At 53.6% G+C, this 25,881-nt stretch overlaps 2 protein-coding genes across 2 annotated transcripts; one reads left to right on the top strand and one right to left on the bottom strand.

Moving 5' to 3' along the window:
- The first annotated feature begins 4,275 nt into the window (after positions 1 to 4,275).
- CCDC63 (coiled-coil domain containing 63) lies at positions 4,276 to 18,294 on the top strand. The gene is made up of 12 exons (XM_075039608.1): positions 4,276 to 4,318; positions 11,526 to 11,615; positions 12,475 to 12,638; positions 12,791 to 12,980; positions 14,102 to 14,221; positions 14,693 to 14,874; positions 15,423 to 15,604; positions 16,055 to 16,275; positions 16,738 to 16,812; positions 17,212 to 17,404; positions 17,790 to 17,987; positions 18,179 to 18,294. The coding sequence occupies exons 2-12, from the start codon at positions 11,601 to 11,603 to the stop codon at positions 18,292 to 18,294; spliced, it is 1,656 nt and encodes a 551-aa protein (XP_074895709.1). The 5' UTR covers positions 4,276 to 4,318; positions 11,526 to 11,600.
- Positions 18,295 to 18,981: 687 nt separating this feature from the next.
- On the bottom strand, positions 18,982 to 23,610 carry MYL2 (myosin light chain 2). The gene is made up of 7 exons (XM_075039607.1): positions 23,488 to 23,610; positions 22,428 to 22,517; positions 21,697 to 21,772; positions 20,693 to 20,797; positions 19,478 to 19,553; positions 19,346 to 19,394; positions 18,982 to 19,216 (listed from the first exon to the last, which is right to left on the bottom strand). Exons 1-7 carry the CDS (start codon positions 23,593 to 23,595, stop codon positions 19,118 to 19,120), a joined length of 603 nt encoding a protein of 200 aa, XP_074895708.1. The 5' UTR covers positions 23,596 to 23,610; the 3' UTR covers positions 18,982 to 19,117.
- Positions 23,611 to 25,881: the final 2,271 nt, after the last annotated feature.

The raw sequence follows: 25,881 nt of genomic DNA, 5'->3' as shown, positions 1-25,881 counted from the left end.
GGTCGGCAATATGGGGACAGCTGCCGAGGACAAGCCTTGGGGGGGGGTGTGAGCTGTGAGCTGACCCCTGAGACCTGCTCACCGTTGGGATCTGCCCAGGAGCCCTGGGGCGTCTCGGAGACCCCGGGAGACGTGTGTCCTGGTCACTGCGGAGCCTGCCCTGCTGATGAGATATCTTTGCAGCCGTGACCTCCAGAGAGGACCCATGGGGACGGTCATGGCAGAGCATGTGCTTCTTCTCCCAGCCTTTATTTGCTTTGTCTTCACTGCTCTTTCAACCCACGATAACACCATCTCTCCTTCCATTTTAACAACAATGTAAGCATGGGCAACAGTTTAAAACAAGGCAAGGAGCCACATTTCCTTTGTTTTCTTTCTTCTTGCACCCTTTTAAATTTTGGTTGCTCAGATGACCTTTTCCAGACCTGGGTGTCCTCCTCCCTCATGAGCCATGCTGCTTGGTGTGCCCCGCACCATGGCTGGGTGCTTCGGTCCCCACTGCTGTCTGCAGAGGATGAGGTGGTACAAGCCAGCAGCTCTTTGCTCCGGTGTTACATTGCTCGGCCGCAGATGCATTAATTATTTTTAATCAAGATTACACTTATTTTTATTATGCGTTTACTTATTATCAAGGGTGCACATTGCAGTCTCTTCCCAACCCCAAGCTAGTGAAGCAACCTGCCCTGTCTCATCCAGACTTGCTCCTTCCAGCAGCAGCGGGCGATGCCAGAAACGCTCCAGGAGCCACTGCACCTTGGCCCAGTGTAACATTTGCATGAGAAAGTAGGGAGCGGTGAGGAAATAAAGTCCAAAGGTGAAGCAGAGTGAGTCACTTGGTGAAACTGCGGTACCTCTGCTGAATTTCCTGGGGGTTACAACCAGGGCGCAAGGAGGGATTGGAAATCCCATGGGTGCAAGCAGCCAGGATGATGATAACACACTTGATCCTCGTGTGCCAGGAGCTCGGCCACGCCGCTGAGCTTGTTTCTGTTTGGTGTTTCTTATTGTGTTCTGATTAATATGGAATTTGTCATATATGCCCATGCTGGGTGACCACACATGCCCGTGCTTTTACTGGTCCTGCTCTGGTAATGCCTTTCAGGCTGCAGGGTGTCCCTGGCTCCCCTGGGTTGGAGCAGGAGCACGAAGCGATGCTTTAAATCCTCTCCTTGCTGCTCTCAGGGTACTCGCAAGCACAGCCTTTAAATGCTGTGCCATCAACTGCTTGATTAATTAATGCTCTTCTGTTTCACTTGTTTGATGATGATATTTAGTGATGTGACTGAAACTCACCTCCCAGGGTGGAGACTGTCTCATGCACTGAAATGGGCTGGATGGGTATTTTTAGTAAAACAGTATTTTCAGCTCAGGATTTGAAGTTTCTGGTCATTTCCTCATCCCTCTCTGAGTCACATACCAAGTCCTTTCTGTTGTTTCTTGCAGATGTCGAAGGTTACAATAATCTGGGAGTTAAGTGCTTAGCTTTTGGAGGGAGAAGGAAGTGAGCAGCAGGACGAGCTCTCGGTGCTCATTGGCACCAGGCACCTGAGCTTATGGCACAACTTCCAGGTAGCTGCAGTTTATATATATTGTTATAGAAATAATGTATTGGAAAAGGCACACAGCAGGATTTAAGGCCATTCCACATTATTGCTTGGCTCAGTCAAAAGAGATGAGGGATCAGCCCCGTTGTCCTGGCCTAGAGATGAGCACAGCAGGGCTGTCTGTCCATCTGTCTGTCCAGCCAGGGCTCCTGCGGGCTAGTCCCAGGCCCCAGAAGCAGCAGGCTCATGGCACCAGAGGGGCTGAGGGGCTGCAGCACTGGGTGCTGAGCCAGGCTGCCCTCCTCTACCACCACTTCAGCACTTCAGCAAATATTCCTTAATGTGGCTTTTCGTCTCTGCCTGCAGGCAAGGATTTAAGCCAGAAACGCTGTCAGTCGTGTTTGTCCTGCCAGCGTCAGCTCACCTTGGAGGTGTCAACCCTGCAATGGTGGTTAACCCGCAATGCATCTCCGCAGCCTCCCCAGCCGGACGCCGGCACCCATCAGGGCTGGATCCTAAAAGCTGGTATCCTGGTGTTTCCCTCCTCACCCTTACACCCCAGGTTTCCAAACTCTTCATTAGTCAATAGACATTCAGAGCACTGAGAAGCTTCAACACATGGATGGGGCAGGGGTCTGTGGGCTGCTGGCACGCTGGGCTTGTGCTGCAGTACCAGAAAGGAGTGACATAGCTGTGGTCTGGTATTTGCCTGCTCTGCGCTGTGCCAGGGCAGACTTGGGTCCCCTGGCAGGACCAGCTGTGTCCAGGGAGGATGCTTGCTGGCAGAGCAGAGGAGCTGCTGGAAAATCTGTCTCCCAAGCCCAGCAGCACCAGTTTGCTGCAGGTGGAGGGAACAGGCTGAGCTCTCACCATTAGGCAACATGCTCTTCCCGCTCCAGTGGGTCCGTGCTTAACTTGCTGTCAGTCAGAAAAAGAGGACACGTGTGGGGATGAGTGTGTGAGGCAATGCGGGACCTTCCCAAAGCATCAGGCTCTTGCACTGGACCAGAGCAGCAGATCTGGAGAGGACCAGACAGCCTGTCGGGAGCGCTGAGCATCAAAGACACCATGCAGCCTCTGGAGCTTCAGGGTTGGGTTTCTTCTCCCTGGGGGTGCATCCCAGGGTGTAAAGACCCCATTTCTGATGCACAGGGGTCCACAGCCCTCCTGACATGCCCAGGGGTGGGAGCAGCAGGGATACAGGGACCATATGGCAGTGGGGCCATCCCTGCACGGTGCTGACTGCCAGCTGCATCGTCTCACTCACCCCCAGCTTTGGGGACACCAATTTTTGCCAGAGGGATGGGTGGGACTCTCTGCAGAGCCCAACTGGGCAGAGGTGCCTGGGTGCCCTCCCTCCTCACCTCCCCCGGGGGATTTCAGAGCCTGTTGGACCATTTTGCAACCCAAAAGAGGATTTCCCACCAGTGAGGGCTGCACCTGCATTCTGAGAGCAGCGCATCCAGCCACCTCCTTTCTTCCTCTTGCAGGAGCAAAAAATTCGACAATGAAAATGGAGCTGACGACAGCGCTAATTGCTTAAGAGATGGCATGGCACCTTGGGGCTGGGGGGATGGCACGCTGCAGGGTTTTAAAACTGCAGATGAGTGCCCGGTGGGATATTTTGCCAGCTCAGAAGGAGATGGGAGAGGGCTTAGCGCTGAGCTGGGGAATACACTGCACAGGCGGGTTTCTAGAAGCAGCACAAGTTGAGCTGGTAAATTATAAAATGCCATACTTGAGGTCTGTTATATAACGTCCCTTTACAGAACCTGGGAGCTAAATATAAAAGAGAGTTACATTTTGGGCTGGTGTAAAATGATTCTCCAGAACGGGTTTGTGTGGGAAGGAGCGTTCTGCAGCGCTGTGAGAAACGGAAAGGCTTTCGGGACCCTGGGTTCGCTCCCAGCCTCCATCGCTTTTTTTCTCTGCAACCTTGTGAAAAGCATTTACTCCCCGGGTCTCAGTTTCCCTCTCTTTAAATCAGGAACAATAAAGCCTCCATTTCTTTGCAGCTGCATTGTCAAGATTAATTCATGTTTGCAAAGTGACCTGAGAATCTATAGAAACCCGAACAGTATATCATTATCCTGATCTAAACTTGGCATATAAAATCAGCGGGCCAAATTCCCCGCCCACACTGGGGGAGAAGGGGTTGTGTCAGTGTAGCCGAAAGGAAAATTCCAGCCACTGTTCCTAACCAAAAAATCCGGAAGAGAAAAGCCTTTTTGGGCTGAGACCATTTTGTTTTCCTTGAGGAAATTCCCCCCTTCGTTAGCTCCGAGCAGAAGGATCAGCAAAATTGGCACATGCCGAAGTACGGAGGGGGTTAATGGGAGTTTTGCATGGCTCATCCTTCCTCTCTGGGATGGTAAGGGGGACGCTGGGCTCCTGCAGGACCTGCTGCCTCTGTCTCTGGCTCCTGCTGCTTGCTCGCAGGTGACAAAGCCAGGAGCATCTTCCATGGGAAATGCAAGCAGCAGAGGAGCAAAGTAGAAATGCAGAGAGATGCTGTATGTGCCGGGATCCAGCAATAATTTGGGGCCATTTCACACTCCCTTAGCTCCTGCCCTTTTTCTCTTCAGCTGTATTTCCACCACCAAGCCCAGTGTGGCCCCCAGCATCCTGCTTTGCTTGGAGGATGATCCCTCCTGTCCCTGTTCTCCATGAAAAGCTGGTAACAGCCTGGCCTGTCTTCCTTCTTCTTCCTCTCTGCACGCAGAGTGAAGACTGCAGATGCTGGGCAATCACAGAAGAGCTAGATGGATTTTCAGGTCAGGTTTGACCGCTCAGTTTGGGGGCTTATGGAAACCGGGTACAGACTGAAGGACAGCTGAAGCATGGGATGTCAGAGGAAAGCCTGGCTGGGATGAGCAGGGGATGGTCCTGTGGCAGCCTTGCTCCTGCAGTGATGGAGGGATGCAAAGGTTGAACTAGGATCAGCCTGGTTCAGCTTCTCTCTCAGCCTAGAGAGAGCAAGGGGCAGATAACGGAGGGCCTGCCCCAGCCAGTGGGACCAGGGAGCAGCTCACCTGAGCTCACGTCAGCCACTCATTTCCCCCTCGGAGGTGGCTCACATCCCATTCATGGGTTGCCTGCAGATGGAAGAGGGGGAGACTGCTGCATCCCCTGTCTTTTGCTAGGATGTGGATGATGCAGAGCATCGTGGTCCCTGAGCAGAGGCTGAAATGGGGACATAGGAGCTCCGGGAAGCCTCGTCACCCACCTTCCAGCCCTCCCTGCTGTGCAGTGCCCATCAGGAGCTGCCTTTCACAGCCCGCACCTGGCTGCATGGCCAGGGCCTGGCCAAAGCAGATGCGTGGCCCCTCCAGGTACAATGTATGGTTTCTTAAAACCACCTGATCAGGCAGGCCGGATCCTGCACCTGCAAAACCCATCCAAATTGCTGGAAAAAATGTTTTCTGACAGGATGGAGATTTGTAGGGGAGTTGCCAAGCAACGGGCACAGCTCTGCTGCCTCCTGTTCCTCTCCTCCCTCTGAGCAGTGAGCAGGCAGGGGATGGCTGCATCCCTGCATCCCTCTGCCCCGGCCAGCCCAGCACTCCTGGCCATGCCAGCCTGACTCCACCTGCCCAGGGAGGTACTATTGGGAAAGGCAGGGACCGCTCTCGGCTGGTGGGACAGGATGCTTCTGGCCAGTGGGGATGACCATTCCTGCACACCCAACCCATGGCAAATCACCATCAGCAGCAGGGTTAGAAATGGGGTCTCTCTTCCAACCCATCTCCAAGCTTCCTTTTGAACTAGTCCCAGGAATGTGTGCTAACACACGGAGCAAAACACCCAGGAAGACTCATTATAACCTGACTTTGATTAGTGTCACCTCTGCATTGTCTTGGGAGTTGCTTCAGATTTCCACTAAGAGAAATATGCAACCCGAACCCTTGGGATTTTCTTTTTTAAAGCTTCAATTTAAATTGACTCTTGAGTAACAACTGCCTGTTACAAAAATCAGCTGCTGTCCCTTGTAAAGCCTTGGACCTGCGGTGAGGGGCATGAAGCAATGGCTGATGGGAGGGAAGGCAACTGATAGCTGCTATCTTGCAAAAGATCAGTTGCTGAGTGAGTGGCAATAAACAGCAAATCCAGCCAGCTCGTAGAAATGGGAAATGGACCAGACTGTTCAGAACAATCTGTTCCTTCTCCGGAGAAGGGCTGCAGTGGCGGCGGTAGGCTGGGAAAGTGGCTATTCTCGGCGTGATGCTGGTCTGAAATTCTGCTTCAGAAAAATGGCAGGGCCAAGACAGGGTAATTACTAGAAGACATGTGCTAAATCAAATAAAAAGGCTGCAAGTGGCTTTGCTGGGCTGACTCTTCTCCAGGGAGGTTTGTGCTGAAGGAGCCTTGCTCTGCCTCATCCCATGGACCTGCTCGCTGCCATGTCCACAGCTTTCTGCTCCAGCAGTGCAGCCGCCACGCCGATGCTCGGGCATGGAAACCCTGCAGATCCATCTCAGGTCATCTGCCTGCGTTTGGCCATGCACTCTACTGTCTCATACTGTCACCTAATTAATCAGGCATTAACATCACTTAGCCAGAAGGATAGCAGTCGGTGCACCCAGTTTCTTGCCCAGTGCTGTGATTGCTGTTGGAAGGGGACACCCCAGAGTGCCCAGACCTCTCCCATAAAGCCAAAACCGGGGACACAGAAAGGTCTGGCACTGTCCATATCAACATCATGCCAGGCTGGACCTGGGGTGCAATTCCTCCAGGCAGATTTATTTCAGTTGTCCTGCTTTCCTTGGGGCTTCTGGGCTCCCCCAGGATCCTTTCCTCCTGTGCCCAACCCAGAGATCAAATGGCCTTCATTTGATTTGGAAGAGAAAAGTGAAAGAAGGTAAACTGAATGCAGATTGTGAAGAACACCCATACAGCAGTTTAATTAATTGCCTTTAAATGTTAATTCAAAATAGTTTCCCTGAGTGATCTTATATAGGCAAATCCTCAGTTGCCTTAAGCCACCTCCAGAGAGTGCTCAACTAATAAAGTATTCTTAGTCCCGATCAAGAGCATTGCACGGGATGGTAATCAGGAATGATTAATTGGAAATAGCTCTTCCAAAACAGGCTGTACCTGCTGCACTCTCCTGTGCTGCCCAGCTCTGCCCAGAGCTGACACGGAGCTGTTGGGTCCCGTGGGGAAGGGGCTTTCCTTCCTGACTCCCACCATGAGGTGCTGCTTTCTCAGCCACAGATCGCCCTCCCACCCCTCTTCCCAGTGCTCTCCAACTAGATCTGGCATGGAGGGTTTCCAGCGCAGCATCTAGATTTGCCAACAGACTTCCCTGGGGAAGAATGGGATCTGGGAGGTCACGGTGGGAATTTATTATCTCAGCTTAGCTGTAGCCAAGCACCCCGCCGGACCTTCAGAGCTATTGCATTGCATATCCCACCCCTGACCAAAACCCCTACCTCCTGCTTGGGTTTTATGCTGTAAAATGGCTGTGACCCTCCAAAACTGCTGAAGGATCTGCAGCCCTGTTAAGAGCATTACTTTGTGCAGCTTTGCCTAAATCACAGGCAAAAAAAAATCTCTGCACAGAGAACCCCGTTCCCAGTCAGGCAAGACCCCGTGTGACAGCAGATTCTGTGATGACTCTGTCCTTGAGTCCTCTGTTCTCTTCTCTTGCTTTAGCTAAAATCTTCCCGCAGCGTATGAGTGCTTGCTACGTGCCAGGTTTGACCTCAGGCCAGTGAAATTGTCAGAGGTCTTTTCTTGCTTTCAGACGGCAGCGCGTCCTCAGCTATTTTGCTTCTGCGTTTTCCCACCCGCAGCAGCAGCCTTTGAGCAGTAATTCAGCACGGTGTACCTGCTGCAGTCAAAGGCGTCTGTAAGTTAACACAGAGGGATGAAGCAAATCCATGTTATTTAGGCTCCACCAGAGGGGCTGAGCCTGCAGTGGAAAAGAGTTTTACTTTCCCAAAGTCAAGGCCTGGGGAGCTTGCTCTTAAAATGACCCTTTAAAAATACCGAGTAATGCCACAAAGGAGTCAGTTCAGTGCTGGAAATCACAATTTGCTTGGTGTCAGCAATTCAGAAGAAACCCATCTGCAGGAAATTATGATGACAATTTCCTCTCTGAGTGAAGAGAAATTACAGCTGTTATTCCTCTTCACTGTAACTGAGGAGGCAGTGAACAAACTCCTCTCCCCTTACTTGATATCAATTACTCTTAAAACTTGGAGCCGTGTGCCCGTACAGATATGTCTCTATCCCATCCTGCTACCTAGAGGCCATTGCTGCTGCAGTCTCAAGCTGTCAGGAAAAACATAGCCAGAGGTGAAAACCAGTTACTTTTGTGCTATTTTGTTGTCTCTAATGGTGGATATGCACTTATTTTTATGCTGTAAATTTTCAGTGTGAGAAGAATGTCCTCCTGCATGCTTGTAGAGTGTCTGGCATATTTGGCTCTCATTTTGTTGAGACTTTAAGTGTTAAATAAAGAAAATAGCATCGGAAGTTTGCAGTGTTGTTTCAGATGCTGGGCATGAGAGCCTTCTTTCCTGGAAGGGTGCATGCTGAGGAAGGGCAGGCAAGAAGCAGTGATATCGTGCAGGGAGAGAACAGCTCAACGTTTGAGGACTAGATGGTGTGTATTTTGAAATAAACCTTTACTGTAAGAAACACATGGAGCAAAACTCAGGCCACTTGCAAAAGGCGATAGGTCTACAACTCTCAAGGTGTTCGCAGTGCTATTAGGGCCAAAACTGGTCTTGGCCATTGAAGGCTGGTATGGTTCATGCATGTGTGAAGATAACCATTCATTGGAACAAAGATATAAAAACCTGGGTAGAGAATCTGCTTATGGGAGGCCATTCCCATGCAAAGTCTTGGTAAGGTGACATCATGAGACCAAAGTATCACTCCAGGTCCATGGGATGACATTTCACTGAAAATGGACCTAGCGTGTGTCTGAATTCAGGATCTTCTGTAAGGTTTTGCCATCAGACAGCTGGCTGAGAAGATCTTTCCCCATCACCAGATGCCTTAGCAATTGTCAGCATCTTCCTGTTCCTCCCAGCGCTGCTGCTGGAGCTGACGGGAGTTTGATTATGATTTAATCCAGGCTTTTAGAGGAGGGAAAAAAAGTTTTGACAGTTCCATATATAGTCCTCTGACTCACAGATTTCATGTGTCAAACACCGAAGACGGGTTAAGTAGAATTAAGTTCTGGATTTGTTATAAATAGGCATTAAGTAACATGAATGTATTACATTTGCATGAAAATATGGGCCTGATTCTCTAGTTTACCCTAGAGATATTCTTTGATGTCGATGGGGTGCTCCTGGGTAGGTGAGCTCAGATCAGAGCCAGCCCAGCTCTGACCATCCCCGGCAGCCACCGTTTAACTGGACCTGGCAAAACGGGGAAATCATTGCTGAAATCAGGATGGATTTATGCTGCTTGCACAGATCAGAATTTGGCCCTTAATATAGTACAAGTAGTTTTAATTAGACCCCAAATCTGCAGCTGAAGGAATAATTTCTTCATGTCAATCAGTGCTAAATGTGCCTATTAAATCAGGGAAGATGGGTTAAGATGAAAACTGCATAGAAAGTCACTTTTCTTCTGTTTCTCCCAGAAGATGGAGATTTGTTGGATTCAGATGTTACAGACAATCTCATCCTGCTCTGATTATTGTTCTGCTCAGCCACAGCTTAAAGGTCCATCCAGACAATGAAGTCACCCTCATTTAAAGCAAGTCTGACAGTTGAGCATTGTTTGGGTGAAAATAGTCCCCTTTAGTAAAATAAATGTTTCTGCAATGAGTGTGACAGACACAGACTCTACCAAATCAGATCCCTCCTCAATAGTTTAATCTACTGACTTGTTTGTTGCTAAACAATTGAGAATTGGTCCATGGAGAAGGAACACAAAAAGGACAGACAATATAGGCTGTATTTTGAGGCTGGACTAGTCTTTTGAGCCACCCAGCGACATTGTTTCTGGAAAAATAATGTCCACCCCTGCAGCTCTGCCTTTATTCTGAACTAGAGGTTTGGCCCTATTTCTGCTGAGGGTGAAGAGAAGCAAACTGGAGAGAAGGGATCTGCAGTATGACACAGCCAGGGCCACTGAGACAGTGACAACCTCATCCCTGGAGAGGTTGTTGTTATTATCCCACGGAGCTGTCAATCATGCAGGAACAGCATGAAAAGCTCTGGGACCTTCCCCCGGCCCCGGCGGGACCCTCAGGCTCTGGTGCCTTCCCAGCATCGCTCTGCCCTTGGTTGCGATTTTTCTTATCTAATGCCACATTCTGCTTTCTGCCATGAAAATCATTTCCAATTAAATGCATCCTCAGAGCCCATCTGGCTGTGAATTGGCCTGGAACTTGATGGCTGGCTTGTTAGCTCATCAAAGTCTCCAGGATAATGGGGAGGCACAGCCTCAAGAGTGATGTGCTAGTTGGGTATTTTGCTCATCGCCTTGAACTCGCCGCAGCCCTGCAAACTGGGACGCAGATGCCCTTTGCTCACCTTCAGCACATCTCCATTCCCCTTCATCCCAGAGCTGAGTAAGCAACACCAGGGCTACAAAACAAAGCCCTGCTGCAGCCTCCAGCGCTGTCTCGTGCTTCTGCCCTCCAGGGATCTCAGGGTTTGCCAAGTCCCTGGGAAGGAGCCGGCCACGTGCTCCAGCTTATGGGGAAGGGATTATCATGGCTCTTGTGACTCAGCCCATGGCTCCCGTGTGCTTCCCTACATGGAAAGGAGAGAAGCAGGCGTGAATCCTCAATTTGACCCCTATATTGGCCACCTAAACCGTGTCTGTCCCCAGGGACCTTTCCCAGGTTGGCAGTGCCAACCATTGCTGCTCTCCCGACGGCAGGCACCTCGAGGGTGTCTGGATGCTGAGGGCAATGGCAGTGATGTGGTGACTGCTGCCTCTCCATGAGCAAAACAGATAGAAATCAGGTAGGAAGCCCAGGGATCTGGCTGTGGGACAGGCAAGGAAGGGGAGGGAACAGCAGCTCTGTGGCCCTGAAGCGCTGCTGGGGACAGCAAAACCCTGGGTGCTGCTCTCTGGTCAGAGTGAAAGGCTTCAAAGTCCTAGGTTATGGGATGATTAAAACATTGCAAAGGGAAGCAAGAACCAGTAAAATGAGGGTTTCTGCTTGCTGTGGACACGCAGCCAGAGAGACATCAGAGCACATGCTTCAGGGCTGGTTTTGGGCATGGAGACTTTGGTCCATGTAGCGTGGGCTCACAGCACTCCCCATGGCCCCGGCCACCCCCTCCCTCCATCCTCCTTGGTGACGGTCCCCATGGAGAACTGGTCCACACTCAGGTGTGATGACGCTGTCGTGGCAACCAGGCCAGTGCCTGTTCCACGGAGCCAGGGGCAGTGCAGGGTGCAGGACAGGGAGTGGGGACCCGCTCCCTGCTGGGCTCTTGCCTCTCCTGCGCTTCCCACTGGAAATAGGGGCTTTTCCTGGAGAATACCTGACTGCCACCACAGTCCCATCCCCTGCCTGGAGAGGAACCACAGCACTCTGTGGTGGTGGGGTGAGCAGCATCAGGGGGGAGACAGGGGAGCCCACGCAGCTGCAGTGGGGCTGGTGGGGACCAGCTTTGGGGGTGAGGGCTGTGGGGTCAGCCCCAGTGCCCTCCTGGGCTGCAGCGGGACAGGGGCTGAATCCAGGCGATATCCCCCACTAACACTCCCCAGGGGCTTTGCCCGCTGGCACAGGGGGTCTGGCCTTGCCGGGATTTCTATGGAAACCCAGGTACCGAACGGCGTGGAATAGCTCAAACCATCTGTTCTTCCCCTACTTATAAACTCAGTAAGAGGAGCGTGTTTCGCAATGACATCACTACAAATGCTCTCCTTTTATTCATCGCGCAGCCATCTGTGATGGTTTCCTCATGTGCCAAACACGCGAGCGGGTGCTAAGGGATGGGCAGGGGGACACAACCACCCCCTTACCCAGGTTTCATTTCTCCCCTTGGAAAGCAGGCTTGACGCCGTGGAGGCTTCCTTGTCCCCTTCCCAAGGCGTCTGTAGAGCAACTGGTGGAGTTAGCTGGAAGAAATGAGGGGCTCAAAGGTAAAAACTGAAGCACAACCCAAAGCTGAACTTCTCCGCAGGTGCTATGCACGATCTGCTGTGGGGATGTCACCTGCAGAAATAAATGCTGCAGTGTGGTGGGCCAGACAGGGAGTGGGGAGCCAGGCTTTCTTTTGCCAGCAAGGTGTTGGCTTGCGGTGGGGCTGATTCTGCCTGCCTTCCTGTGCTGGGGATGAGGCTGTGGCCTGAGATTTGGGTGTTGGGGGAGGCAGGGTTGGGGAATATGGGTCAGCTGAGGACACAGGTAGTGGTGGGTCTAACTGCCACAGCTTCAGTGCTTACCTGTTAGGCAGTTTCTCAACTAGAAGCTCACCTTCCCACAGCTGGGGATGTGAGCACTCTTGCTCTGCTCCTGGGTGAAGTCAGCTGGGTTCGTACACATCCCCAGCATGGGTGGGTTTGGTTCTGACTCGTGGTCCTTGCAGTCATGCCAGGTGATAAAAGAGGTGACAACTTGCGTCACTTGCCCTGACCTGCTGTTGGCTGTCTGCACCCTGTCCTGGAGAGGTGCTGGCTGTGGCTCAGCTGCCGTGGTCAACAGGCACTGATTTCGGTCACTGTTAACACCTCCTTGCCCTGGGGAGTGGTGGTAGGATGGGGGTGGATTACCCAGGAGCAAAGCATCTGGTGCACTTTGCTCTGAAGCTCATGGAGTTGGTTTGTGTGGCTCAGAGTTTCGGGTGGTAATGAATATCTTAGGTGGCAGTGAAGAGCTGAAAGTGGTGACAAACAGCTGGAGGTGGTGATGCTTTTAACCCGCTCCCCTGTGTCGAGCTCCGCTGTCTGCCACTGCTGGTTGTGTTTGCTCAAGTGACCAAACTCTCCCTCTTTGTGGCAGAGGGGAGGGCCCTCTTTGAGGCAGAAGCTTTCAGAATTCCCTGTGAAGGAGAAAGAAAAGCTGGCTGAAGCTGAGATCAGGAGACTGCAGAAACAGTTTCAGATAGCAGCGCAGAAGAGGAAATCTTACGGTGCCAACATGAAGCAGCAAATGCAGGCTCAGGAGTGAGTGCGGCTTTGCTCTGCTGCATTGCACTTGGAAAGCTCCTCCATGCTGAGATCTGGGGAGCCTGGTGCTGAGATGGGGGGCGGTAAGGACCTGCTCCGGCGTTGCAGGTGGGATGTGCTAAATGTCATTTGCCATTCTGTTTTTACAGAAAAGAAATAGAGTCGCTGACTCAAGAACACAAAGAGGTGTCATTAACCCTGAGCCAGATCACATCCCTGAGAAATGCGAAGCTGGATGACAGAAATTGTATGGAGCTCCAATGCCTTTTGCAGACCAAATATCAGTATGATTCTCTGATTAGAGACAGAAAAGCCCTCTTAGCTGACCTGGACAACCAGGTAAGAGCATTTGGACCGTTCCCTGGCTGAGCATGGAAGAACAGAGCAGAGCCCTATGGCTGAAGCTCCTCAATGTAAAATGCATTTAATTCAGGCCTTGGAATATAATGCTGCCTCATGGCAAAAGACACATGACAATGACAAATGGATAGAGTCAGGGTCCCATTCAAGTCAGCAGCACTGGCTAGAAAAGTAAGGTCTGACTCTCAACCTTGTTGCCACACCGGTCTCTGCAGCTCCTCTTTGATGGCACACACCTGCCTGGGGTCACACAACATCCCTCTGCTTTTCCCTTGATCTTTTTTTTCTCCTGAAAAAGAGGCAAAAATGGAACATTTAGTTGTGCTGCTGTGCTTTGCTAAGACATGGCAAATAGAGGAGCAGCAACATCTGAGGGATGTCCCATCACTTCTCCTGAGGACAGCCTGGTTGGATTTGGTCAACAGTGGGGTGAGAGGCCAAGGAAAACCCAGTGCTACAGAAGTGACACGTCCCTGCAGCTTTCTGCTCTGAACAAGCTGTCCATGACAGAAGTCAGGGAACATGCTCAGGTAGATTACAGTTGCTAGAGATGCTGCAGAGCTTTCCGCAACAGGGTTAGCTTTCGATCAGGGATTTCTTGGCTGAGTCATACCTCTCCCACCTGCCCCCCGCTTCATTGTTCTCCAACTACTTCATTCTTCTGGTGGATTTATTTCCTCTGGCAGCTCCCCACTTATGGCAAAAGTTTTCCTCCACTCATTCCCAGCGAGGTCTGCACAGATCCCTGTCTGGCCAGCACAATACCACTACCAAAACCCCATCCTCATTGCCTCTTCCACTCTACACAGAGTGCTGCTGCGCCTTGTTCAACACCTGCTGAATTTCCCTCCAGAGGCAGCTGCATTTCCTTCGTGACACAAAAATAAACCCATTCCTAGTTACAGTTTATGTTTCCGCGTGTGCAGGATGGGATCCTTTGGGATTAAATCTGCTTCTATAACTGTGAGCTCATTAATGACATGATTGCTGTAGTTCAGGTCAACAGAGGGTATTTTCTTTGGCTAAGTGTCCTGACAAGAGTCCAGAACATAGGGGTGGAGATTATACTTTCTTTTTTTTTTTCTTCTCTGTGTGTGCAGATACTAGAGCTTGAGAAAAAGATTGTGAGGGAAAACCAGATAGCAGTGAAGGTGAAGCAAGCGAACTGTAGCAAACGGCTGCAAAAGCAGATTGAGACACTGGAGATGCGTCTAAACAACGTAAGCAAACATTTTGCAGACCTTTGGAGACCATGTGCGGGGCCACGCTGGGGCCTGTGTGCAAAATGCCTTTTAGTCAGGACAAAGGGTAATGGTGCAAACACATTTGGTTGACACAAGCTGCATAAAGCACCTGGCCTGATTGGTCCCAGAATATCTCAAAGGCTCCTTCAAGCTTGGTGACCCAAATGCGGCACTTGTGCCATGCCAAGAAGCCTGAAGGTCTGCACCTGTTTAGTGATAAAACCGAGCTGCCTGAAGCCACCTTGACTTGGACAATGCCAGCTTCTGGTCTCTGCCGTGATCAGCCTGGCCTACTGTTGCCTCCCCTGTCTTGGGGAGGAGGATAGTGCAGGGCAACTTAAAATCTCTTGGGCTGTGTTTGTCTCAGCCCTGGTCAAGGTCTTTCAGCAGAGACCTGAGCCCCCCAGTCCCACACCAGCTTCAAACATTTTGCTTCCCTTTCGCCAGGTCACTGTCCATTTCAATACCATCCTGACCAGAAATAACAAGCTCCGAGAAGAGATTGAAAACCTGCGAATCCAGAAAGCCATTTTGGACAACTTCTACTTGAAGCTCCGTAAGAAGCTGGATCAGCAGAGGAGAAGGATGAACACTGCTGTTGAGCAAACCGCACAAGCCTACGAGCAGCGGTACATGGCCTTGTGAACCCTCTGTGGCAAACTTGGCACCGACGGGCGATGCCAGTGATGAGTATGGATGTAAAGAGAGACCAACTGCAACTTCAGGGAGAGGATTCACTGCTCTTGTCTAGAGCTGGGTACTAAGGGTTAGGTGCCTGGTCAGTGCAGGGAGACTCGTACCTCCAGGGTGATTCACTCCATCTATCCTAGACGTTTCTCGGGATGGGGTGAGTTGCCCCATGAAGCAGTCTCTTTCCTCTGAGTCCCACCTGAGCCCACAAGGGGGGATGCAGCAGACCTGGAGCAGAGGCCAGCAGCTCCTGTCAAAGTGAGCCTGGCTGCCACAGTTGGGTGCTGTGTCCAAGTACAAAAGCCTGCCAAGAGCTGTCAGCTTGCCGCTGGCCTTGGGCTAACACAGCTGCGCCTGGATGAGAGCTGGGCAATGTGCACAGCATCACGGGGGCTTTCCTAGGTCAGGCACAGAGATGCATGGGAATGGCCAGGAATACAAATCCTTATACCTACGTGTGGTGTACCCTGCTGCTCTCTGTGTGCAGGATGGAGGCTCTGGCAAGGATTTCAGCCATGAACGAAAGACACAGCAAAGACACTGTCCAGTACAATGTCGAGCTGCAGGAGCAGGAGCGTGTCCTTGACCAGGAGAGCAAACTGAAAACCTTTGTGCTCGCCAAATTCACAGACCGCTCTGAATTGGAGGAAGAGGCCAAAAAGAAAAAAGGTATCAGATGAGGCAAACCATGTACAATTGGGACCGCAAACCAGGACTCTGCAGGGTTGGCAAGGGGGCTGCTTGTAGCACTGTACCCCAAAGGCAGGACCTCTCCCCCACCTGCAGGCTCCTTCACCCACCCTTTGCCCTAGAGAAGAAGAGAATGAACCAAGTGTCCAAGTGATAACCAAGTGAGGCCACCCAAACCCATGTGTCTTGGGGTGCCCTTGGGGTAGAGGGAGGGATGGGGAGGCAGGGAACTGGGATGGATCCCACTGTGTTTGTCGCATTCCCACGCAGACTGTGAGCTCCTTGCTTAATTTCTGAGTGAAATAAAGACACCTTCTGCCCCCCCTGCCCTGAGCACCCTGCCAAACCCCACAGCACCCACAGGGGAAGGCTCTGCAAAGGGCAGCCTACAGGGACATGCACAGCCCAGGCCCTCTGTCTCTCCCTCAGCCTTGAAGGTAGCCCAGAGGGCAAAACGGAGCCAAGGGGAGAGCTTTGAGAGCCAGGAGGTGGCTTACAGGCGTCTGCTGGAGCTGGCGGAGGATGGGGACATTGACCGGCTGGTGAATGGCTTTATTGAAAAGGAGGGGAGGAACTTTGCCTGCTTCAGCTACACCACCGAGCTGAACAACGAGATGGAGAAGATGCAGCGGAGGATCAAGGACCTCCAGGTCTGTTCCAGCCTCTTCATGTCTCCCCTTTCTCAGCTGGTGATTGGTTTTGGCTCTTGCATGTGTCCAGCATCACTGCCCACACCAGAGCCCAGCTCACAGCCTGCCACACGGGTGGTATTAGGGGAATGCAAAGGGGTAGCCAAAAATATAATTCCAATAGACAGAATGCTGCGTTCTCAGAGCTAAAAGTGTCTCAATGCTGCCACCGTGTACCCAGCAAAAAAACTGCAGTATCCAGGAGGGCCAAGAGATGCTTCGGCTGTGTGTGGGGCTAGCTGGAGTGAGAAGTGCTGCCTGTTGTGGGGTCATCACCTGCCCTCCTGGCCTGGGGACACTGGTCCCCAGAGGGGTCAAGTGGAATGTCCCTGCTTCCAGGGCGGAGGGATGGCCCCAGCCTCTGTTAGGCGCATCTGGTGGGCATTCAGTCAGTACCCCCTCCATGTGCTTGTCTTTACACAGAATGAAATTATGGCCCTCATGATGGACCAGGAAGATGCAGAGAACAGCAGCCTTCATGTCCTGAAGGAGCTGGAGGTATGGTGGCTGGGATTTCCCTCTGCAAGGGCAGCAGACCCCTGTCTGGCCCAACACGTGTTCTAAGGAGTGTGGTCGTGTCAACGCTGCTCTGGCCATTGGCTAGAGAGGCATGGGCAGAAAAGGGCCCTGCATTGGCTTTGACAGCCCTGTCTCCCAGTGCATGATGAGAGGGTGACTGCAGGGCTCCTGCCAGCCTTGGGTCCTCCAGTGCCTGGGGCCTCATCTGCGGCAGGGGGAGCTTGGGATCCCCTTCATAGAGCCTTTCCCCTGCAGGGATGGGAGCATCCCACAGCCTCACCTGGGATGTCTCCAGTGCCCAGACTGGAACTGGCCAGCACTGGGGTGGCGGGGAGAGCAGGGGCCTGGTGTGACACCTAGCAATACCTTTGGTGACAGGAAAAACTAATGGAAACCACTGAGGAAGCCAACCGGTATGAAGACAAATGCAAAGAGAGCAGCAAAGTTCTGGGCCAGCTCAAAACCGACATGGAGGTCCTGTTCAAAGAAATCAACTGTGACGCTACAAAGATAATGAAGCAGCTCGGAGAAAACGGGCAGATCACAGATCTGAACCTGATGCAGTTTTTTGGTGGGTCAGGGCTACCCGTCTTCCCCCACCACATGGCCTGGACCTTGTATGTCTACCACCTGCTTGCCACTCTGTTTTAATTGGGCTGTTTGTTTTCCCATGCCCTGTCATGCGTGGGCATCCCTAATGTGAATTTGGGGTAGCAAACTCCCAGCAAATTCAGGAGCTGACCCGGCTGTATAAACATCCCAGTGGATCCCCCAAGCCCTCATCTTGGCTCTGGGTGTGGGACCCAGCCTTGGCCCCTTGCCCCTGGGGATACAGGCTGCCTGACGGCACTCCCTTGGGGAAATCGATGGATGCCCGGCTCAGCAAACAGCCAGGGGTGGGTTTGGGCAGGGGCCTGGTGCAGGGGCCCTGCGGGACGGTGCTCCTTCCCACCCAGGTCTCGTGGAGAAGAAGGCCAATGAGCTCCTGCTGATGGAGTCCATCCTGCGCTACACGTCGGCTGATGACTCGGATCCGGCCCAGCCCTTCACCAACCCGCTGCTGGACGGCACCAGCCTCCTCCGGCCGATGGATCGGGCCCAGCTCTGCCCACCGCCCCCCACCCTGGACAGCAACACTGACGCCATCGACGCCTGTGAGTGTGGGAGGTGGGAGGGAGGGGCTGTGGCCACGCAGCCAGCCAATCCACAATTCTCCCCTGGCTGTCCGGCCAATCCCCCGCTGTTACCTGTCCACCCCAGCCAATCCCAACCAGCCTGTCCCACCCCACCGGGTATATAAGGGCTGTGACTGCGCGCATGACGGGGTGGCTATTTTCTTGGGCAGTGGAAGTGCCGCTGGACCACGGTCAGCTGCGCCAGCTGATTCTCCAGAGCCATGAGAAGGAGTGGGGCAACGCCACCGGCACGGGCAAGAAGGGGAGAAATGGCGTTAAGGTGTGAGCGCCCAGCGGGGATGAATTAAATAAACAGTTTCACTCTTGAGCTTCCCCTCTGCTTCTGCAACCTGGATGTCATTCCATCTCCTTTCCCCTCTGGAAGGAGCCCAACGCCTTCTGCAGGCTTCAAAATCTTGGCGGGTGGTATTTCGGCATGGCTTCGCCCACTGCTGAGCGCAGCCACAGCCAGGGCAGAAACAGCTGTTCTCCAGCAGGATGCCGTCCCTGTTGCACAACCCAACATGGTTCCTGCAGCTGGGCATCCCGTGGCTGCTGGGGAGGAGATGGGCACCACGGTCCCAGTCCTGCACCGTGCCTGTTCGAGGGGCCCGGGGAGGGTATGGGGGGACGCAGGGGGGATGAGCACACTTGCTGTATGTCCCTGCTAAGCTGGGAGGAGCAGGCAGCTCTCTGCTGCCTAAGTAAAGCTGAGCTCAGTGCTGGTCCTGGGTTGGTGGGACCAGATGGCTGCTAGCCACAGCCCAGTGCGAAACAGGCTGTTTGGGGCTGGGAGCTGGGCTAGCCTGGGAAATGGCGATGCAGAGGGACCCGAGGGCACACAAGGGTGATGTGCAGTGGGGCCAGGAGGCTGAGGGCAGTGGGATCTGGGATGAGTCTGGGAGCTCCTGCTGGGCACGGACGCACCATGCAGACACACCATGCAAGGCCAAGCACTGCTCACACCAGCGGCTGGATTTCCTCTCATCAAAAGGCAGTTTAATGTGGATGCCATTTACGTGTTCCCCAGAGGGAAGGGCAAAGGGACCCCCCCCGTGTGACGTAGAGAGAGGCAATCTCACGGTTCCAGCCCCAGCGCTGAGCGTGGGCTAGTCCTTCTCTTCGCCGTGCGTAATGACATGGACAAGGTTTTTGTAATCCAGGTTGCCAGATATGTCTGGAGGGAAGGCTGCGAACATCTGATCAATCTGCCGGGAAAGAGCCAGGGTGAAAAGGTGGCACAGAAGGGGTTTGTGGCTGGGGCTGGGAGGAGGGCTGGGGGGCCTGTCGGGATGGAGGGTGTGGGAGGCTGGCAGAGGGTGGGAAGGAGCTCGTACCTCTTCCTGGGAAAACCTCTCGCCCTGCGTCATCAGCATTTCTTTGATGCTGCAAACAAGAGAGCATGGTGAGCACCAGGGGGGCCTCGGTGGGGATGACTGCCCCCCTCCCCTGCACACCCCTGCACTCACTAGGCGGATTTCAGGCCTTTCCCCTCTGGATCGAACACCTTGAACGCATTCAGGATCGTCTCCTCCGGGTCAGCACCTGCGGGTGACGTGGCCATGGCCATTGGAGGAAGTGGAGAAAGAAGCCATCTGCACCCTCCTGCTTTCCCCTGCCTTTGGGAGGAAGATGGGGTGCAGGCTGGGAAGCAGGAGGCCCTGCAGGAATGCCAACCCTGCAGCTGGGGCCTCGAGCACGAGTGCTGGCATGAAGAGGAGCAGATGTAGGGTCGTGGTGCGTCTACAAAGCAGGCTGTGTCACCACTGCCCGGGCAGCCAGCGTCTATCTAATCTTTCGGGTGTATTTATAGAGCTCCAGACACAGGCCCTTGGGGCTGTGTAGCCTCCTGGAGATCTGCGGGAAGGCTGCATGCCTTGGGCTGCGTAAATGATACAGGGTGCAGCCGGATGGGGCTGTTCGGTCAAAGCCATCCTGTAGCCAGTGCCCTTGCCAGGGTGGCTGTTGGTGCTGCCATTGGTGTCAGCAGGCTCAGAGTCAATGCAAGATGTCCCATCCCCTCTTTCTATGGGGACAGCAGCATCACAGCCTGTTGGTTTTTTTATATGGCTGGGGGAACTGGGGCACAGAGACCTGCTCATACCCCCCAACTGCCTTTGGGACTGTTTGTATTACAAGGCAGCATGAGTTTGGGGGCACAGGGACCTCCCTGGGGACAGTTGCTCAGGATACGTGACTCTGAGTTTGTTCTGTCTGTGGTGTCTCAGGATGGGGAGGCAGGGAGAGTGCCCAAGTCCAGGATTTGGAGGACAAGGACTGGAGCTCTTGGGGAGAGAGGCTGTTGCTGGTGATGGTCCCACTGAAGCCTCTATCTTTGGGGGGATCCCTGTGATGCCACTCGGAGAAGGTGGCACTAAGGGATGTGGGAGGGATGGGTGAGGGAGATAATTTCGCAAGTATTCCCATTATCGTCCCCAGGTGTCACCTCTTGGCTGTGGTGTGGGTGGAATCTTTGCTCTGACCCACTTTGTGGGCTCTGTACACCACAGTATGGCAGTCGGTGCCACCTGCCTTTCCTTTAGCAGCTCCCATCTGAGGCCTCCAAGGAGCCTGGAAGGGTGATGGAGGCCCTGAGAGTTGGGTGGCTTCCCCAGGTGGGACAGGATGTTGCTGATGGTGTGGGTGCCCATCAACCACCCCCAGCTCCCTGGGTGCCCTCTCACCCTTGAGTTTCTCCCCAAACATGGTGAGGAACACGGTGAAGTTGATTGGACCAGGTGCCTCCTTTATCATCTCATCAATCTCCTCATTCTTCACATTCAGGCGCCCTAGGGGAGAGCAGCGTTGGATGAATCACATGTCCATGTCCAGCTGTAAATGCATGCAGACCTCCAGGCTCTGCTCTATGTGCGGGAGCTAAAAACACACCACAGGAGCCTTGGCCTGGAGGTTTTTCCCCCACCCAAGGGAAGCGGCAAAGCCATGGAGAGCCACCTCCGACAAGGAACGGCAAGGGAGGATGGGAGAATCATGTGCTGGCAGAGGACAGGTGGGCTGGACATCTCCTGCTCTGGTTTCTCAGGCTCCAGGATCACAGAAAAGAGGGCTGTAAAGGACTGAGCTGTGCTGCTTCTTTCCCTCACTGCCGCATGGATCAGCCTGCTTCAGCCCTCCTCGATAGATGTTTTGGGTCAAAACCACCAGCGCTGTGGTTCCCCCTGGCCCCCCGTGTCAGAAGTGAAATGGACTGAATGCCTACGTCCTTCTACCTGAGGTTGGGTTGTCTTTGGGACTCCCCAACCCCATCGCTGGTTTGACTTGACCTCTATGATAAGAGAGCCAAGCTCACAACTTCATGGTTTCCCACAAATCCCATACATCCCCCTAATGTCCATATACCCAGGGATGCTGTGGGATGGGCACAGCCAGGTGCTGCTTAGCACACACAAAGGCAGGGAGCATTTGTCTCTGTATAATCCAGGAGCTGGCTCTCCTCTAGTACCTACAGGATTAAACACCCGCTGCTGCGGGAGCTGCTCTGAGTCACCCCACATAGGATCTCACTGGCTAACAGAAGTGGTTTTGGATCAGGAGGTATTCAGCAAAATAGGAGATCCAGTTAACCACTGGGGCTTGGTTAAATGGGGGTTCACACCTGGTTTCGTACTTAATAGGTCTAATGTTGTCAAAGCTGGAGGGGAGGGGAGGGTCCTAAAAGGGGGCTCACCGAGCGCAGCAAACGTGTCTCTCAGATCAGCCTTGTCAATGAAGCCGTCCCGGTTCTGATCCATGATGGTGAATGCCTGGAAGCACAGGAGGAGAGCAGGGAGCACATGGAGAGGGAGAGTTGTCAGCCTTTGCAAAGGCTTTAGTACCCTCCTCCTCCTCCCTTTGACTTGGATGGGACAAGGGCACTTTGAGCTCTCCCATGATGGGACTCTGGGGGTCCTCACCCAGTGAGGGAGCAACAACCATCACCCTAATCCAGCAGGAATCCTGGCCCCTGCACCCTTGGGTGATGCAGGGTGATGGCTTCCTACGGTAGCCCACACCCTAATGCCATACAGATCCTCCCCTTGGCCAAAGCCCTGTCACCCCAGGATGAGACCAACAAGGGAGGACAGCCTGAGCTATCAGCTCCCCTAGCTGGGACCAGTTATCCCCGTAACATGAAAAGCTCCTGGCACAGTGGGTGGGAGCTAGCTGGGAGATGTGCTTCCGCTCTCCTGGATGCTGCCGGCTCCTCTGTGGGGTGCAGGCTCCTGGGAAGCTTTGAGGCGATGCCATATTTAACAATGTCACTGAGTTGTTATTCGCACTTTTAAAATAAACCGACTCAAAACCAGGCATGCTGCCTCTTGTCGCAAACCAGCTGTCACCGATGTGAAAGCGCTGAAGAAAGAGCTGAAGGTCACATTGCATCAAGGACCCTCAGTCATTTCTACCAAAACCACCTACCTCTTTGAATTCCTGGATCTGGGCCTGCTCGAACATGGAGAAGACGTTGGAATTAGCACCTTCAATCCTCTTCTTGGCTTTCTTGGGTGCCTGCAGGGGTTCAAGTATGTATCACTAACTCACTGGCTTTTTATGGTGTGGAATAAAAGCATGAAACTACCCTATTCTTAGTCGTGAGTCCTTCACGGTAGCTCTGGGCTAGCGCTGCCACTGCACTGGGGTGCTTGGTGGTTTTCCCGTGCATTGCTCAGGAGCTCCAGGCACATGTGACCCTCCAAGATACTGAGGGACATTAAGATCCCTGCTTAAATTACAGCTCCATCTTTGCTTTCCCGATGAATTTAGTCAAAAAGGTCCAAAGAAAGATGAATTGGGAAATCAGTTCCCCACCAAAGGCTATGGCAGATAAAAGGATCAGCACTGGGGTGAGATCTCCCCAGGTGAAACGCAGGCTTGGGAGCACTGCTGAGGTTGCATGCAAGGGCTGTAGTTGTTAGGTGCTTCCTTACCTTTCTCTGTCTCTTGCTAAGAACACAGCACTTATTGAAATGTTTGCTTATTAAAAAAATCTGCCTTCTCCTGTGCTGAGGCTTGAAACAACCAAAAATGGCTTGATGTGTCTTTTGAACAGGAGGGGAGGACAGAGCCGTTCACCCTCCCACCCTGCCTACTGTCCCTCGGTCCAGCCCCATGCTCCGCCAGCTTTTTCCTCTAACTGGGGGGGTCTGCCAGGAGGAGGCAGAGCGGGAGGATTTTGGGGAACACAACAGCCTTTCCTCTCACTGCATAGAAGAAGGGAAAGCAAAAAGATGGCATTTGGACCCCAAAGCAGTCTGTCTCAGTTAGAAAGCTCTGCTAGTGTGGGAGACACCTCTGTGTTCCCCATGGGATGCTTTCGATGCAGCCAGATGGCTTGCTCACCCCCTTTCCAGGGCAGGAGGGACCCTTGGCCATCAAATCCCTGTCACCTCCATTGCTCCCTGCCTCTTAAAGCTATCCTGGTGAAAAAGCTAACAGATTTTGCCTTTTCCCGCTGGAGCTTTGGGCTCTCGGTACTCACCATGGCTTCACACCGATGTTGCTGTGAGAAGTGTCTCAGAGGCAGTCCCTCACTTCCCTTGGGCTGAAACAATAAATACATCCCACTCTGGGTTAAAAATAACCTCATGCCCACTTTTGGCTGTAATAGGTAAGTTAGCCACCCCCAACCCTGTTGTCTCTGACTTTCTCTGTCCCTCTCTCTCTAATCTGGAATAGCAGCTTGTTGTTGTCACTGGCTGACGTGACATGTGAGCCAGAGACGGTTTCAAGGTTAATGAAGTGCCAGGCGGCCCCGCAGCTCCCACACTGGAGATGCTGACCCACGGCGGGGACTACACAGGAGCAATCCCACCTGCGTTTGTCACTCGGGCTGCGGCTGGGCTTTTCCCCTTTGCTGGGACATGCAGGGAGGACTTGGCCTGGGGGAACCCCCTGCTGCGGTCCACCAAGCCTTGGGAGGTGGATGTTTCACCTCGGTCCTGCCAGGCATCTCTGGGAGCCTTCATACCCCATCACAGCGTTGGTATGGCAAAGCTGGGTGCTGCTCGGCTGCTGGAGGCAGAGGAGCCCCTCTGTCCTGGGTGCAATGGGGTCCCATCGCTTGTGATGCCTGAAGAGCAGAAGAGGCTGCCGGCCACCCCATCTCTGGATGAAGGGGACCATCCTGCCGCAGCGCCAGCTCAGATGCAGTGCCCCATCCGAGAGTGCCAGGACAAGGCCGGAGGCGGATGCTGAGCTCCTGCAAAGTCGGGCAGGCACGCAGGGCTCCTCTCTCATGTGTCACCCCCCACCGAGGCACCTGTCACCCAGTTAAGCCAAACACTTGCTCGCCCTAGTCCAGGCGAGACACACACAATTAACTCTCCCCATTCCAGGCTCTGGCAGCCGGTGCGGGGCCACATCCTGCAGCACCCAGGAGCACCGGCACTCATGCTGCCCAGCTGCCGCAGCTCACCAGCCTGAGCACGGCACGGCCGTCCTGGCCAAAGGCTGCATTTCTGCAGCAGGAGCCACCGAACCCGCAGACAGGCAGGCAGCAATCCTACAAAACCCCTGCTCGGGTCCAAGACTGGTACCCACCGCCCTCACAGAGCAGAACCACTGGCGACTGGGGCAGTTCTGTTTTGTCTTCAGTATTTTTAGCCTTTTAATTTTATCTCCCCTCCCCTTTGCCTTGCCCTGGGGCCGTAGGTGTGCTGGGGTGGGAATGGTGCTGGCAGCACAACGATGCCTATCAGCCACTGCCACGGCCCCCCAAGCTCTGCCACGCCTGGCATGGCCCTGACCTGATGGCTGGGGCGCAGGGAGGGTTGCCAGCCTCGCTGCCCACACCGCTGCCCCGGCATCGTCCCCTCTGCATGCTGAGGAAGCTGGTGGGCGAGCGGGAAGGACAGGGACAGGGCTGGGAACAAAAGGGAGTGTGAAACCAGATCCCTGGAGCTCCGGGCTCTGCCCAGACACTGCCCTCCTTCCCCCAGAGGACACAAATATCGTGTTTAATCCCTGGCACTCGCCACTCGGTTGCACCTCGATGCCCAGCTGCCACGGCCAAGCCGGCGAGGATGCCATTACAGGGAGGATTTAAGTAGACAGCAGGGAAATGCATAGGGAAAAGTGCCTGGAGAGGAGAAAACTCCTGATCCAAGAATGACCGCCTTGTCTGGATGAAGCTGCAGCTGAGGGAAGGGATTTCAGGATGGGTTTTGGGGTCTGTCTGAGCAAAAGGGCAGGTAAGAGAGCCGAGGGGCAGAGCTGGGGTGAGGACCAGCCCCAGGCACGCGGGCACAGCTGGGGATGAACGGGATCAATCTCGGCACGGACGCTCCCTCCTCCTGCCAAGTTCAGCTGGATTCATCGGCCAACCGAGCCCAATTACCTTAATTTGCGGCATTAAGGAAAAATCCATAAGCATCAGGGAAGTGATGTGTAGCAGTTTAACGGGACTGGTCGGCCGTGGAGCCGCCAGCGCTGCCTGAGCACTGCCCGTCCCTGGCTCCGTGTCCATGCCAGGGCATGGCTGGTGGCATGGGAGGCAGCCCTGGAGCCGCAGAGATTTCCCAGAATATTTTTTGGTGGGGAGAGAAGCACCATTTCTGCCTGCCCAGCCTGGAAGAGGTCAGACCTCAGTCTCTTCCCAGTGTTGCCCACACTGTGGTTGGGGTGAGATGGTGGCTGGGGGCTTTGAGGGGCCGGCTTCGAGCATAGCACAGAAATCCTGGCTGGGGATGGGGTGCAGATGGCTGCCTGTGTTTCTGCCGTAATTTGTAAGACGGTGCATCTGCTCCGCTGCTCACTTCTCGCCGTCAGACGTAATCCTCTGTACTGCATGGGCCAGATCCTGCCCCCCTCGTGAGGACCCTGGTCCTGCCTGGGGATGGAGGCAGCTCCGGGCACATCTTTTCCTTCCTGCTAT

Source organism: Buteo buteo, chromosome 11, assembly GCF_964188355.1.
Source record: "Buteo buteo chromosome 11, bButBut1.hap1.1, whole genome shotgun sequence".
NCBI classification, from domain to species: domain Eukaryota; kingdom Metazoa; phylum Chordata; class Aves; order Accipitriformes; family Accipitridae; genus Buteo; species Buteo buteo.
Note: the sequence above shows the minus strand (reverse complement) of the source record. Positions and strands in the feature narration are given on the sequence as shown.